We start from the raw sequence: 17,235 nt of genomic DNA, 5'->3' as shown, positions 1-17,235 counted from the left end.
TTCATTCGTAGGGATGGTAGTATCGAACGACCTGTCTACTACGCTAGCAAGGCTCTACAAGATGTGGAGACACGATACTCCAACATTGAGAAATTAGCTCTAGCATTAGTCATGTCTGCTTGAAAACTTCGCCCCTACTTCTAAGCACACTCCATCATCGTGCTTACCAATCACCCCCTCCGACAAATACTTCAGAGTCCTGACATTTCGGGGCGAATGATCAAATGGGCCATAGCACCGGGAAAGTTTGACATCTCCTACCACCCAAAGCTAGCTGAAAAGGGCCACGTAGTTGCAGATTTCATTGCGGGATTCACTTATCCCGTTGACATTTCTCCTACACCTGAGGCAGCGGCTTCATCATCCCTGGGAACCCGAAAGGTAAAACCAACACTCCCAGTATGGACTCTATATGTTGATGCCTCATCCAACCAACAGGGTTGTGGAGCAAGACTAGTCCTGACTACCCTCGACAAAGTGGCAATGGAGTATGTTCTCCGCTTCAAATTCAAGGCGTCAAACAATGAAGCCGAGTATGAGGCCCTTTTAGCAGGCTTACGTTTGGCCAAACATCTTGGAGTTAAACAAATTAATATCTTCAGCGACTCCCAATTGGTGGTTAACCAGGTCACGAACAACTTTGACGCTAAGAATAACTCCATGGCAGCGTATCTTGCGCAAACGCAACTTTTGCTTAAGCACTTCCACTACTAGATCACCCAAGTCCCTCAAGCGGCAAACAGTCATGCAGATGCTTTGGCTTGCCTCGCCTCAGCAGTGGAAGACGAGTTTGGGAGAAAAATTCATGTCGAATTGTTGGCAACACCAAGCACCATGGTCGCAGAAGTATGCAACTTGCAACAGGGGGATAGCTGGATCACCCCAATTTATAAATTCCTTGTTTATGACACTCTCCCAAATGATAAAGTTCAAGCTAAACAGATTCGATACAAGTCTACCCGCTACGTGATCATTAATGACCAACTCTACAAGCAAGGTTTTAACCTACCATACTTACGGTGCCTTACACCTGCGGAAGCGGAAATTGTCATTCGAGAAATACATGAAGGAGTCTGCGGAGATCATGCTGGATCTCGATCCTTAGCACACAAGGCTTTTCGCCAAGGATATTACTGGCCAACACTTCACCAAGATGCCATCAGAATATCCCGCTCATGTGATAAGTGTCAACGCTATGCAACTATTCATCACTCCTCTCCTGAGCCTCTTACTCCTATGATCAGCCCTTGGCCCTTCGCCCAATGGGGACTTGATTTGATCGGCCCAATGCCTGCAGGAAAGGGCAAGGTTCGCTATGCAATCATTGCAGTTGACCACTTCACAAAGTGGGCCGAAGTAGAACCCTTGGCAACCATTACTAAGGCAAAAATAAAAGACTTCGTATGGAATATCATCCTTTGTAGATTTGGCATTCCTAATGCGATAGTCATGAACAATGGGCGACAGTTCGACAACAAGAAGTTTAGGATGTTCTGTTCTAAGTTCAACATCAACTTATGTTTTGCCTCCCCAGCTTATCCCCAGTCTAACGGACAAGTTGAGGCCATCAACAAAATAATCAAGCGCACTTTGAAAACCAGCTTGGACAAGGCTAAAGGTTGTTGGCCAAAATTTGTACCCCAAGTTCTTTGGTTATACCGCACTTCATATCGGACTTCAACAGGAGAAACTCCATTCTCACTTGCCTTTGGTACAGAGGCTGTTGTCCCAGTTGAGCTTGAGCAAGCAACGTTCCGAGTCCAGAACTACATGCAAAGTGAAAATGACAAACAACTCACCCTCAACTTAGATCTAGTCGAGGAACACAGAAACCAAGCTCACTTGAGGAATGTCGCCTACAAGCAGAGCATCTCCAACTACTATGACTCAAGAGTCAAACCTTGCTCTTTCAAAGTGGGGGACTGGGTATTGAAGAAAAGATTACTCTGCGACAGAGTCCCGAGTGAAGGCACGCTTAGCCTAAATTGGGATGGACCGTTTGAAGTTATTGGCATCAGTCGCCCTGGTTCTTACAACCTAAGGAGCTCCGATGGCAAGACCCTTGGCCATCCATGAAACGCTGATCACTTGAAGTACTATTACAAGTAGACTCACACTATACAAGTGTTGAGCTACGGCAATTCGGCATCCTATGTAATGAAGGCCATTTGGCATCAATTCAATAAAGAGTTGATTTAGACAACTTGGTCCTATCTCCCTTACATCCCTATCACTGAAACGCTCAAGTTTGAAGCTTCAACACGAATGCTTACAACATGAAATAAAGTCTAAGTATATGTCAACATGACTTATATCCAAACAAGGGATCCTTTCATGCATAACGAAACATTCATAAGCATCACTCATGTCAATCAACATAAACATCATACATTCTAACACATTCATACATAAACATCATACATTCCAACACATCCATATATAAGCCAACTGTGCTTCGAAAGGGTTCAACACACTTTGTGTCATTCGACACTTGCTACAATATGCCTCGACACCTTGCCTTTTTTCTCACCAACCAAGTGATGAAATGTGAAGAAAGAACTCATCTTCATGCCACCAACGAGGTGATGAAATGTACAACCTGTACTCTCCTTCATGCCACCAACCAGGTGATAAAATGTACAACCTGTACTCTAATATTATTTGGCAACTTGCCACTTATGCCACCAACCAAGTGAAGAAGGAACTTATCTTTGTGCCACCGACCAGGTGATGAAATGTGATGAAAGGTGATAAAGGAACTCACATTCGCACCACTAACCAAGTAATGAAAGCAACTCACCATTCATTCCACCAACTAGAAGACGAGTGGTACAACTTGTACATGTGAACTCCTAGCATTCACAAATAATCAAAAACCCTCAAGCTTTACAACTCAACCAGGGGAGCACTTATGCCTAACAAGAGTTATAGTCACCAACAAAGTCTTATTGCAAGCCAACAACGGCTTCAGTACATGATATACGAAGATCAAGCTCTTCAGCCCTCTTACATCTGCTTCAGACATTTCTCCTCTGTAACAATGCAAACACTACAACTCGTAGAAAGCTTCACACACTCTTGATCAAGACTGTTCGAAGCAAATTCAATTCATATGGTTCATCCAAACCTTCGACTACTACAAGGTGTGGTTTGCATCACAATCTCTTGCTCAACATTGTAGAAGCAAAATTTGTATATGTTGTCTCTCTTCCGCAAAATTTGTATATGTTGTCTCTCCCACATTTTCAAATTTCTAATTTTCCCAAAAAAAAAAAAAAAAAAAAAAAAGAAATTGGGAAATTCAACAACTTCAACAAATGTCAAAAGCTTCACACACTCTTGATCAAAATAGTATGAAGCAAAATCAATTTATGGTGCCAACAAAAGCTTCAACAAGTGAACGGCAACAACAATTCTCAAAAAGCTTCACACACTCTTGATCAAGATAGTGTAAAGCAAAATCAATTTATGGTGCCAACAAAAGCTTCAACAAGTGAAGGGCAACTACAATCCTCAAAAGCTTCACACACTCTTGATCAAGATAGTGTGAAGCAAAATCAATTTATGGTGCCCAACAAAGCTTCAACATAAAGGCTTCACTTACACAGTTTCAACATCAAATAAAGCTTCAACAAGTGAACGGCAACAACAATTCTCAAAAAGCTTCACACACTCTTAATCAAGATAGTGTGAAGCAAAATCAATTTATGGTGCCAACAAAAGCTTCAACAAGTAAAGGGCAACAACAATTCTCAAAAAGCTTCACACACTCTTGATCAAGATAGTGTGAAGCAAAATCAATTTATGGTGCCCAACAAAGCTTCAACATAAAGGCTTCACTTACAAAGTTTCAACATCAAATAAAGCTTCAACAAGTGAAGGGCAACAACAATTCTCAAAAAGCTTCACACACTCTTAATCAAGATAGTGTGAAGCAAAATCAATTTATGGTGCCAACAAAAGCTTCAACAAGTAAAGGGCAACAACAATTCTCAAAAAGCTTCACACACTCTTGATCAAGATAGTGTGAAGCAAAATCAATTTATGATGCCAACAAAAGCTTCAACAAGTGAATGGCAACTATAATTCTCAAAAGCTTCACACACTTTTGATCAAGATAGTGTGAAGCAAAATCAATTTATGGTGCCCAACAAATATTCAACAGAAAAGTTTCACCTACAAAGTTTCAACATCAAATAAAGCTTCATTAATGGAGAGCAACTACAATTCTCAAAAGCTTCACACACTCTTCATCAAGATAGTGTGAAGCAAATTCAATTTATGGTGCCCAACAAAGCTTCACCTACAAAGTTTCAACATCAAACAAAGCTTCATCAATGGAGAGCAACTACAATTCTCAAAAGCTTCACACACTCTTGATCAAGATAGTGTGAAGCAAAATCAATTTATGGTGCCCAATAAAGCTTCAACACAAAAGCTTCACCTACAAAGTTTCAACACAAGAGCTTCACCTACAAAGCTTCAATACAAAAGCTTCAACTACAAAGCTTCAACACAAAAGCTTCAACACCAAAGTTTCACCTACAAAGGTTCAACTCTCAACTACAAAGTTCCAACACAAAAGCTTCAACACAAAAACTTCAACACCAAAACTTCACCTACAAAACTTCAACACCAAAGTTTCACTACAAAGGTTCAACTCTCAACTATAAAGCTTCAACACAAAAGCTTCAATACCAAAGTTTCACCTACAAAGGTTTAACTCTCAACTACAAAGCTTCAACACAAAAGCTTTCAACACCAAAGTTTCACTACAAAGGTTCAACTCTCAACTACAAAACTTCAACACAAAGCTTCAACACAAAAACTTCACCTACAAAGCTTCAACACAAAAACTTCAACACAAAAGCTTCAACACCAAAACTTCACCTACAAAGCTTCAACACAAAAGCTTCACCTACAAACCTTCAACACAAAAGCTTCAACACCAAAACTTCACCCATTAAAAAATAACAAAAATTAAAAAAAAATTCGAAAATTCAAAAAATCAAAAAAAAAAAAAAAAAAAAATGAGCCTAGGCCTCCCCTTCTTTGGGCCTAACAACTTTCATACCAAATATATATGAATTAGGAGTTTTAGGCAACCACTTAGAAAGGAAAATGATGAAATTTTGTTTGGAAAATTGCTTACTAGCAAGACACCTCCCTCGTCAACTCCCTCGACCGGAGACTTGGGGGACTCCTACCATATACCACTACACCTTGGTACTCAAAAATTTCATGACTACTTAGTGCCTTGGATTTTTCAAGTCCCCAACCGAAAATTTTTCCACTCAAGAAATTTTTCCACCCACGAAGTTTCAACATGTAAACTTCAACAAAATAAAAAAATTCAAAGAACTTAGTGAAAGATACCTTAGTGTATTTAACACAACACGTTGAATAAAGTAAAGATTATTTATTGATATCTTCGATAAATTACAAATACGTGCATACACATGAATCAAAACTAACAAACAGGAGGGCGTCTTCATAAAGGTTGCTCAGGAGAAGTCTCAACACTCGGTAAAGTCCCAGAAATAGGAGGCATCGAATGGTGATTATTTGGAGCCTCAGTACTGGGCAGAACCCTAGAAAGAGGAGGCACAAAAGGTTGATCATTTGGAGCTTCAGTATGTGGTACATCCCCAGAGGACAAAGGCAACAAATGCCTTTCGAACAAACTCAGAAACCTCTGATGATCATTTAACATCTGACCCTCGGATTCCTGTAACTGGTCAAGCTTTCTCTTCATGGTTGTAGCATAGCTATGTGCGAGCATGTGCAACTGTCTATTCTCGTGCTTAAGCCCTCTGATCTCCTGTTTGAGACTAATCACTTTAGCCGCCAATGATTCAACTTGGCGGGTTCGAGCAAATAGGCATTGGGCCATATTAGACATAAAACCTGCACATTGAAAACTGAAAGCCAGAGAATCCTTAACAGCCAACTCATCGGACCGTTTGGAAAACAGTCTGTTGTATTTGGGAGTAAGAAGATTCTTGGCCATCACCGTAGCGGTCATATCATTCTTCATCACAGAGCCCCCAATAGTAAGGGGACCAGTATGAGATAAGAAGGATAAGCGCCATATGTTACCTTGAGGAGACATGGCTACCTCTTATACAGCATTCAAGTCCAAACGACGGTCGGATGGGCCAGACATTCTCAGAAAAGATGAAGAAAAAAATGAAGTACAGTAAGTCTCATAAGTACTAAGATAAGGAAAAAATTCCTACAAGCAATAACTTTCAGAATGGACTCCTTGAACTTAATTGGTGCTCTTATAAAAGAAAGAGCCAGATCTTCAATAGGGCTGCTTGTTCAAAAATCGAAGAGGCACCACTCTCCAAATTTCGAGAAGCGGATTTCTTAGGTTAAAATTTATTAGCAATCTTCACACACGACATCAGTTCCTCGGATACCAAGGACAACTTTGCCAAAGAACTCTGACAAAGTTAAGATAGGTAAATGTTGAAGGCCCAGTTACCCTATTATTACCCACAAGGATAAAGGAACAGCACCACTGCTTGATTATTGGAAAATCCTTATGTGTGTCAACCTCTATGTTTCGTGGCAAAGCAGACTTGCAAAAATGCCCAACCTTTCTTCACATCTGAGAAAACGCTCCTAAAAAGATTGCTTGCCCAGAAATCGAAGAGGCACTGCTCTCCGAATCTCGAGAACCATATCCTCAACAAGATTGCCTGCTTAGAAATCGAAGAGGCACGGCTTCCCGAACTTCGAGAAGTCGAATTTCATTGGATAAAATTTGTCCACAATCCTCACACGCAACATCAGCTTTCTGGATACCACAGACAACTTTTTCAAAGTGCTCTGACAAAGTTAAAACACGTGAACCTTGCAGCGACCACTACATTGCTTTGACCGAGAAGGGTAAAGGAACAGCATTGCCACTCGCTGTTGGGACAATTCCTATATATGTCGACCTCCATCATCCACAGCCAGGCAGACCTGCCAAATAAAAATAAAAAATATGCTCAACCCTTCCTCACATCCGAAATGACACTCCCAATCTAGCCTATCGAAATACTCCGTTTTCTTCTCATTTGATAATACCCAAGCCAACCAGCCACATCAGAGCAAGAATATCTCATATCATCAGGGTTAAAAGCAAGAGTATCCTATATCATGTTTTTTCCCTGTCTTTTCCTTTGCCCTTGCTCTTACCTGCAGGACAAGGAAAAAGAATGCAATCAGTCGGAACCTGAAATCAAACTTCCGATTTAGAACTAATTGCCCGGAACCTTTGCCTGGTCGCTTGCCTAGCATTGCTCTCGAGTACTCATCCTCAACTGTTGTCAAGGTCATGAATTCCTTCGGCAAATACCTCAGAACAGTTGGTATGATAGTGGCTCTTTACACTGAAGCTGCCAGGTATGGATAAGTCACTGAGAAGTCGTGCTCTGAATGACCATTTAAATGCAAAGGTTATGCACCATTTCTGCTATACAAAAGATTGAAGTAGAAGGTTCAACGGCTAGCTAGAACAGATCATTACAGCACAACACCCCTCTTATGGAACTGCACAATTCAGACGAAAGAGTCTAAGTCAAATCTAAGCTTGGTATCATTGCTCTAATTGAAGAGATCGAGAAGCCTCAACAACCTTTTGCTAGCACCGTCATCGAAGAACAAAGCTTCGCCATACCACATCTACTACTTTGTCAAACAGCAAAAGTATCTCATATCATTAGGATTGAACATACTCCAGGTTTGACGAACTTGTTTTGACCCTCAAATTCTGGAGTCGGCTCGCTCCTTTGGAGGAAACCAGAAAACCCTCCAGCCTAGTTCAAGAATACACTTGTGGAAAGTCAAGTACAACAAAGCACGTGCCGATTCGTCCGTTTTCTCCAAAAACAAGAGTACCTTATATCATTTCTTCTCCCTGTTTCTTCTCTTTATCCTTATTGCTGAATGAGAGACAGGGAGAATGAGTATAATCAGCCGGAACCCAAGATCAACCTACCGATCTGAGACTGATTGCTTGGAACCTTGATTGCTTACCTTGCCTGTCACCTCCTTCGGCAGATTTCCTCACTTAGAGACTTGGGAGACTCCTACTATATGGTTTGTATCGCACTTGACCAAACCCGAAACTACAAGTAAGCTTCAATTGAAAATGATACATTACTTTGTGCGTCAACGCCAACCAAAGATACCACTCCTGGATGAAGAAAAAGTACTCCCAATAGAAGATGCCACATCTATTTATAGGACAGAGAAGGCAAGTGAAGGTGACACCACACTTCGGTACTTGGAAGTTTCGTGATTACTCAATGGCTTGAATCTTGCAAGTCCCCAACTGAGAAGCTTCTCTCACTCGGGAACTTAGGGAAGCACTGTTTGTACCATACTTGATCAATCCCGAAACTACTAAGTATCGGTCAACAGCATACCGTCAAGGACCCACAAGACTTTTCCTCCAACCAGGAAGCCAATCACAACACGACACATGTCGGTATCAGAAGCCAATCACAGCACGACACGTGTCGATATCAGAGGCCAATCGCAACATGACACGTGTCAATGTCAGAACAAAGCTAGAAACTCTCTTCTATAAAAGGGGATCATTCTCCCACAATAATCCCTAATGTCATTTGTACTAAACTATTCACTAGAACTCACTAAAAGAGAGCTTGAACCTATGTATTTGTGTAAACCCTTCACAACTAATGAGAACTCCTCTACTCCGTGGACGTAGCCAATCTGGGTGAACCACATACATCTTATGTTGTTTGCTTCCCTGTCTCTATTCATTTACATACTTATCCACACTAATGACCAGAGCAACCTAGCGAAGGTCATAAACCTCACACTTTCTGTTGTACCAAAGTCCTCGCCGATTTTGTGCATCAACAAATTTGATACAATGTTAAACCTCCGCTAATGAATCAGTTAAATTGGCCGTTAAGTGAGGAGGGCACCGCTGTTGGCCATCGCACCAACAATCAAACAACAAATTGATTATAATTTGCAAAATCGTAAAGCTTTTCCAAAACGCATTCTGAAGAAGAAGGAGAGCAGAAGCGCATATTTATAGGAAGGTTAGGCACTTTGCGTGACAAAACCTTTGTCGCATAAATATCTACAGTAAATACGGTTTTGATTCCTCTGATTTACATGCACTGAATACTCTGACCAAGAAACTGAACGACCATTGAGCGACGAAGGCTTTGTCGCACAAGGTTTATCACCTTGCGCAACAAACATTTTGTCGCGCAACAAACATTTTGTTGCACAAAAAGTATATATTTGAAATATGGCGGTAAGGTTATCCGCTTTTTTGCGCCCCTTGTGCGATAAAGCTGTCATCGCTAAAAATGTTGCGCGACAAACGTGAGGGATTGTAATTATAAAGTTTACGTAAATATAGATACTTTAGTATCTATATTTACGTAAACTTCATAATTATGGATAAATAGTCAGTTATAATATTTATTCTTAAAATAATTAAAAACTTAAGTAAATTGAATTAATATTCCATGCAATTATTTAAACAACAAAACATGAATTAAAGCCTAATTAAGTCCAAATACATAACCCATAAAAAAAATAAAAAAATAAAACCTTAAACTTAAATATTGTCCTCATAAACATAAATTTAAAACTACTATTTCGATGGTTCTTCATTCTACTCCACGGCATAACGTCATTGCTTGTAACCCCCCTTCAACGCCTATTCCATCAACTTCATCAACTCCTCATTGGTATCATTAAGAGTATAGTTACATTGTTACACATATATGTAGATAATTAATCCCAACATATAACAAAAAATTTAACAAACTATATATTTTCAACATTTGTCACACTTACTAATAATTGATCCATCACCGCCTTCTTCACATTCTCGGGCACATATTTCCAAGAACGCCACTCAGCAGTAGGACAATGACTCCGCATTGCTGCATCAATCGCATATGCAAACTCCACATATTGCCTTATATCATAAAGCCCGGAGGGCATGCTCTGCTCTTTGTTTTTATCCTCCATGAAGAGAATTGTGAAGAATGAGGATAACAGAAGCGCATATTTATAGGAAGGTTAAGCACTTTGCGCGACGAAGCCTTTGTCGCGTAAATCTCTGCACTAAATACAATATTGATTCCTTTGATTTACATGCACTGAATGCTCTAACTCAAAAACTGACTGGACTTTGCGCGACGAAGTCTTTGTCGCGCAAGTGTTCTGCTGATTACCATGCGCTGAATGCTCTGACCCAAAAACTAAACGCACTTTGCGTGATGACGCCTCTATCGCCTGAGGTAGCCACGGGAAAATCTTCGTCGCTAATTCATTTTCGCGCCAAAAAAAATATATCCTTGGTTTTCTTATTGACTTTGCCCGACGAGCATCTTTTTTTGTTTGTGCAAATTTTATTATGCGACAAAGTTCTCTGTCGCTCAAAGTGCAACAACCTTGTGCGACGAAGATATTTTTTTCGTTGTACAAAGCACCCTTGAGCGACGAAATTTTCTTTATCGTGCAAACGTCTGTTGCACAAATAGTTTTTCCTACTAGTGTATGTAGTGGTTAGGATGATATATAAATGGGTCATGTTGACAATTATTACTAGGGTTGGGCACGGGCCAGGCTGGGCTTAAATTTGAAGGAACCGAACCTACCCGTTTTAAAATGTAACGGGACTTAACCCGACCTGTTTGAAACGGGCTGGTTCGGGGCAGGTCCACAGTTCCTCTTACATTTTTTTTTTCATCAACACAGAAGGGGACGACATCGTTCAAGTCGTCTTCCTTAGTCGTTGAACCCGTTTCCTTTGCGATAACCCAAATGCAGCTCAGACCGTTCAAGCCATTTTCCTTAGTCATCTGGGAGAGAGAAAAAGGCGACAAATCAGAACCATAAAAAAAAAAAAAAAAAAACCCAACCAACACAAAATCATAACCATAAAAAGCCCAAAAAAGACGAGTCAATGAGAGAAGAGAAGACGAGTTAGGGAGTCTATCCCACATGCACAACGCTGACGGACTAGTCGGTAGCCATGAGAGTCTATCCTAGTCCTGGATCGTGGCAATGATGTAGTAGATCGAGTCAAGAATGCCGCGAAATCGGCGGAGTCGGACCATATTGGGTGGTCAACGACCAAGATCTGACGGTCCAACTACTTCAGCAAGAGCTCGAGGGCGGTGCAATCGTGGTGGTCGTGAGGCGGTGATGGTCTGGGTGTCTGTTGTCGAGAACTCGACGCATGCTTAAGTGTGAATGAATGGAAAATGGAAGATTGATGAAAGTCTTTGAGATCAGATGAGAGGATAAAAAAGCTGGACAGTTGGATTTAATTAAACCATATAATTAAGTTTTTGAGATTAGAGAAGGGGATAAAAAAGCTGGAGAGCTGAAAGTCTTTGAGGTCTGGGTGACTGTTGTCGAGAACTCGACGCATGCTCTGACACGTATTGGTTACAGAGACCTTCTTGAGGGCCTCCCAAATCTGGTGCAATATGGTGGGTGACCTTGTAAGTCAAGGGCTAGTGGGCCATAACATCGCTTTAATCCAATTCCAATCCATTATTGCATGCTACAAACGGGCCGGGCCGGGGGCCCGTTCCTTCTTATTTTTTGACTCGTCCTGCCCCACTAGTTTTGTAAACCCGTCCCACCCCGCCCTGTTTTGTGTTTCAAATCTTTGGACTTGTCCCGTATCCGCCCCGACTCCCGGGTCCAGGACCCGTTTGCCCACCCCTAATTATTACTATGTAGAGACAAATTTCTTAAGATGAGACCAATAAAAATTATAATCTATATAATTTGCAGTTTATTCATATGTAATTGGCCCAAACTGGGACTAAAACCTTTTATGACCAAATATAGGCTATTTCTATATAGAGCATCACTGTAATGATGTTCTATATTGTAATTAAGATTCAAGAAAAACGAAGAAAATAAGTATAATACTTTCCTCCTTACCCATGAGAGGAATCCACATTTCTTGCTCACATGACACCATTTTACCATACAAATATCATAATTTAAATGGAGCTTTAACGAAAAGTTTCAAGTACTGTTCACTTTAACAAAAAACAACATTTTTTACACTAAAAAGTGAATTTTGATACTATTCATTTTATTTCTTATTTTGTCCTTATCATTAAAACTCAAATATTTCGAGCTATTTTCATTAGTTTTCCTTAATTTAAATTGTTTATCGTGTTCATTGTCATAAAAGTTATTCATTTTGAAGAACATTTCGATTTTCATATTTTTTTAACAAATAAAAAAATAAGACAGAAATTAGCGGTAAAGAAAACCTAAATTGTGTTAAGAGTTTTTTTTTTTTTTTTAATAATATTGGGTGTCAAGACATTAGCCCTTAGATGACTTTCTACTAGGTGACAAACTTAAAATAAAAGTCAAGCAGACAAAATCGAATCAAAGGATACGTATCCTATATGGAAAGATGGTCACAAACTCAAATTAAAATTATAAATAATCGTTGAAATAAAATACATATTTGTTTTCCTCCAAATACTATCAACTTAGTTTTCATATTTCCTTTTGAAAAATTAATTAATTTTTTATGGTTTTGGGGAGAAAGGGTCGGAAGGGAAGCGAAGGGATGTGGAGACAAATGTGAGGAAGGGCGCATTGCAAGGAGCAAGAGAGAAAGGTAAGGTAGGAGACAATAACGGGGACTTTGAATGGTTGGAAAAATGTCATTTGCGAGTATATAAGAGGAGGCGGAGCTACTTGGGACAACAATAGCAAAAGAAGACAGTCATCGTCTTCCAATTTCCCACCGATACAAAATATATAGAAATAGAGGGAGACAGAGAAAGAGGCATCGATTTGTGCGTGTGCATGTGAATTATAAAAAAAGATGTCTGGGATGATGCTTATGCTGCTGTTATGCCTCTCACTGGGGACAATTTCGGTAGTCTATTGTGGAGATCCTACCATTTTCTTCACATGGAATGTGACCTACGGAACCCTCTCACCCCTAGGAGTACCCCAGCAAGTCATTCTTATAAATGGCCAATTTCCTGGACCCAACATCAACTCCACCACCAACAACAACGTTATCGTCAACGTCTTCAATAACCTTGACGAGCCATTCCTCATCACATGGTACGTACGTTAACTTACTAGTTACTACTACGCAAGCAATTATAGATTTGCAAATTTGCAATGCAATCCAGCCCTACACCTTTAGTTATTAATTAACAAGAAATTAATTAAGGGATTTTTAAACTTTAATCCTTCAAGAAAATTAAAATTAATAAAAATTTAGTGTTAGATTGGATATTTATTTTCTTAATGTGTACTTAATTCAAATTCATATTATATTTTTGTTTTAATATTTAATAGATATCTTATTTAATGTCATTACATTAAAATTTTAATTTATTATTATACACATTTTAATTCATTAATTTTATTTAACTTATCATAATATATTTTATAGTTTAGTATGCTGAAATGTTCGTACCTAAATATATTGTAGTGAATTAGTGGCACATAAGAAAATATGTAAGAACATAAGTGTATAAGACAATTTTTCTAAGCTTCATCTTATTTTGCGATTAAAATCTAATTTCCTAATTAATTAATAACCATCACATCCATCGATCCCAATTATATATATTTGATTGCATGCATGCAGGGTGGGTGTCCAGCAGAGGAAGAATCCATGGCAAGATGGAGTTCTTGGAACCATGTGCCCCATCCCCCCCGGTACAAACTACACCTACAAATTCCAAGTCAAGGATCAGATTGGGAGTTTCATGTACTACCCTGCAACGGCCATGCATAGGGCAGCCGGTGCCTTTGGAGGCCTCCGCATCAACAGCCGTAATTTAATTCCCGTCCCTTACGCTGCTCCCGAGGATGACTACACTGTCATAATCGGTGACTGGTACACCAAAAGCCACAGCCAACTTAGGAAATTCTTGGACAGCGGCCGTAGCATGGCCAGGCCTGACGGCGTCCTTATCAACGGCAAATCAGCAAAAGGAGATGGCAAGGACGAGCCCCTCTTCACCATGAAGGCTGGCAAGACGTACAAGTACAGGATCTGCAACGTGGGGCTCAAGAACTCCCTCAACTTTAGGATCCAAGGCCACCAAATGAAGCTTGTCGAGATGGAGGGCTCCCACACCGTCCAAAACACCTATGATTCGCTTGATGTGCATATTGGCCAATGTTTCTCTATGCTTGTCACTGCCGACAAGGAACCCAAGGACTACTACATGGTGGCTTCCACCCGATTCACCAAGAGCGTGCTCACCGGTAAAGGCATCATCAGATACGAAAATGGTAAGGGACCTGTCTCCCCTGAAGTTCCCAAGGCTCCTGTGGGATGGGCCTGGTCTCTCAACCAGTTCCGTTCTTTTCGCTGGAACCTCACTGCCAGCGCAGCTAGGCCTAACCCTCAGGGATCCTACCACTATGGAAAGATTAACATCACCCGCACCATCAAGCTCATCAACTCTGCTAGCAAGGCCGACGGGAAGCTTCGCTATGCTATCAACGGAATCTCCCACGTGGACCCTGAAACCCCACTCAAGTTGGCCGACTACTATGGAATCCGTGAGAAGGTCTTCAAGTTCGACACCATGAAGGTTGATCCCCAATCACCTGCAGAAAAGATCACCATGGAACCCAATGTTCTCAATATAACCATTAAAGACTTTGTGGAGATCATCTTTGAGAACCCGGAGAAGAGCCTCCAGACTTGGCATTTGAACGGATACGCCTTTTTCGCCGTCGCGTAAGTGCAGCTATGCATGCCTGCATTTTCTTTCTTTCTCTTTCTCTCTTTCTCACACGTGCACGCACGCACACACATATATATAGCTACTTCACTTTTAACTAAGAATATATACTTGTATAGTTTCGTCAAAATTTGTATCATATTGTTAATGATTTCTTCTCTATCTGTGTGACTGATCGTCAGCGTGGAGCCCGGGAAGTGGACCCCAGAAAAGAGGAAGAACTACAACCTTCTCGACGCCATGAGCAGGCACACCATCCAAGTGTTCCCCAAATCTTGGGCTGCCATCCTATTAACATTCGACAACGCTGGAATGTGGAATCTTAGGTCAGAGCAGCCGGAGAGGCGCTACCTAGGACAACAGCTCTACGTGGGAGTTGAAAATATTAAACGCTCCCTCAGGAACGAGTACAACATGCCAGACAGCGCCCTTGTCTGTGGCCTCGTCAAGGGCATGCCTAAGCCCCCGCCTTACAGCACGTAAGATATTTCACCGCCATGCCATGCCGCTTCACACTAGCTATATATGACAGAGATACCGACATGGATGGAGAGGACAGCGGAGGATTCGAATAGTGTGCGCGTGTGAGTGAGTGTGAGACAGGAGAGATCATTACAATTTATGTATTTCTTCGCAGCTATTTAAGCAAACAAAGTTAGGGAATGGTAAAGAATAAGAAGGGTTGGAATGTATGGCATTACATTTTCCTACAGAGAAAAAAATGAAAAGAAATCCCGTTACATTTTTGTACTTTTATTTAAGGGTTAATCTCAATTTACTGCCATGAAGTTTTTTGGTTTTTAACATTTAGTATATCAAGTTTTTTTCATCTCAAAGTGATATTTAAAGTCATAATTTTGGAACACTTTCATACATTTGTTAAGTTTACTGTTAAATCAATCGTTAATCGGTGATCTGATGCCACATGGACGATGATTAAACGTCACATGTCAATATCAGTCCACATGAATATTAGAAAATAAAAAATAAAAAAAATTGAAGATTTCGCAAAACTCTTTCGTGTTTTGTGCATTTCCCTCTGAAATCCCAAAATTTGTCGCATTCTCGTCCCGCCTCAGTCTTCCAACTCCACTCCCTCCCACCTTTCGATTTTTCCTTTTTTTTTTTTTTTTTTTTTTTTTTATTCGGTGCATACAGGAATTGGGAAGCAGAGGCACAAAAGATTTTTTCCCCAAAATTGTTGGCAAACTAAATTTAGAGGAGTAATTAAAAAAGAAAAGAAAATTTTTATTTGAACTCATCTAACCTCTTTCTACATTCAATTTACTCTCTTCACCTATTTTTTTTAATTAAAGAATTAATATCTCTTTATATCCAAATTTATTACCTATACTACTCTTTCAAACCCAATTCAAAATGTAAAGTTATCTTTACACCCATTCCCTTTATAAAATAGCATTTCTAACTGAATGTTTTTTTTCGGGATAAGGATTGAAACTTGACAACCGTGTACACCCATTACCTTATATAATCATCCACATCTATAAGTTTATAAATTACCTTTTTGTCTTTGAATTTTTCTTCACTTTGGCTGCTAATCGCATAGTCAATTGGGATTGTGGGTTGCTTACAGCAATATCTGACATTGAGGTCAGCCTTCTTCTTTTACCTGCATATTCTTCCTTATTTTGCAGCATATATTTATGGATTTTTTTTTTGGGTTTGTATAAATGGATTATATTGATATTCGAGATACGACATTACTCAGGTTTCCTGGATATGAGAACCCTGTTGAATTTGGCGTGTTAACTTCATTTGCTTACACTCTGGAGGAAGATTTTGGTGAGATTGTGGTGGGCACCACTAGAGTGGAAACTATGCTCGGTGATACTGCCATTGCTGTACATCCAAATGACGAGAGGTATAGACACCTTCATGAAAAACATGCCATCCATCCTTTCAATGGAAGAAGAATTCCTATAGTATGTGATGAAATTCTCGTTGATCCAGAGTTCGGGACTGGTGCTGTGAAGGTAAAGTTTAACATATAAGTTCCAAGTGATTGGATTAAATTTGTTTTTCTGGTTTATGTTTCACGGATGTAAAGATCTTTATCGTCTCAGGGATCCTTCCATAGATTTTAATTTGCCAAAGAATGCAATGCAAGCTCTAGTTCAGTCTAGTTCAGTCCATCACTTTGTCAGAAACATTTGACCTTGATGCTTTGGATTTGGATAGAGACATGACACTCGCTAGTGAGTGGTCAAGGTTTATGAGGTTAGACAATCGTTATTTGCACCAAGAATCAAGTTATATGTATTTGCAGTACTAATCAAAAGTTCTTGCAGTGGTGTTTTGGGGGCAGACAGACGACAGAGAAAAACAAATACTATACAATATAATATAATAAGTATGAAATTTAATCCAAGGAAAAAACAAACAAACAAAATATCCATAAATTGAGTCATACCTTAGTTGGAGGATTCAAAACTTCAAAATCACTATCCATCAATAA

At 39.9% G+C, this 17,235-nt stretch overlaps 2 protein-coding genes across 2 annotated transcripts; both read left to right on the top strand.

The window, feature by feature from the left end:
* The first annotated feature begins 216 nt into the window (after positions 1-216).
* On the top strand, positions 217-714 carry LOC137715541 (uncharacterized). The gene has a single exon (XM_068454889.1). The coding sequence runs from the start codon at positions 217-219 to the stop codon at positions 712-714; it is 498 nt and encodes a 165-aa protein (XP_068310990.1).
* A 12,048-nt stretch (positions 715-12,762) lies between these two features.
* On the top strand, positions 12,763-15,609 carry LOC137715944 (L-ascorbate oxidase homolog). Its single transcript, XM_068455310.1, has 3 exons — positions 12,763-13,113; positions 13,649-14,755; positions 14,942-15,609. The coding sequence occupies exons 1-3, from the start codon at positions 12,866-12,868 to the stop codon at positions 15,240-15,242; spliced, it is 1,656 nt and encodes a 551-aa protein (XP_068311411.1). The 5' UTR covers positions 12,763-12,865; the 3' UTR covers positions 15,243-15,609.
* Positions 15,610-17,235: the final 1,626 nt, after the last annotated feature.

This window comes from Pyrus communis, chromosome 14 (genome assembly GCF_963583255.1).
Source record: "Pyrus communis chromosome 14, drPyrComm1.1, whole genome shotgun sequence".
In the NCBI taxonomy this organism is placed as follows: Eukaryota; Viridiplantae; Streptophyta; class Magnoliopsida; order Rosales; family Rosaceae; genus Pyrus; species Pyrus communis.
Note: the sequence above shows the minus strand (reverse complement) of the source record. Positions and strands in the feature narration are given on the sequence as shown.

Bases quoted from the DNA above. Each gene is read 5' to 3' on its own strand.
- LOC137715541 (XM_068454889.1), top strand. From the start codon at position 217: ATGATCAAATGGGCCATAGCACCGGGAAAGTTTGACATCTCCTACCAC.
- LOC137715944 (XM_068455310.1), top strand. From the start codon at position 12,866: ATGTCTGGGATGATGCTTATGCTGCTGTTATGCCTCTCACTGGGGACA. The intron at 13,114-13,648 runs GTACGTACGTTA...GCATGCATGCAG, and splicing joins GAGCCATTCCTCATCACATG to GGTGGGTGTCCAGCAGAGGA. The intron at 14,756-14,941 runs GTAAGTGCAGCT...ACTGATCGTCAG, and splicing joins TACGCCTTTTTCGCCGTCGC to CGTGGAGCCCGGGAAGTGGA.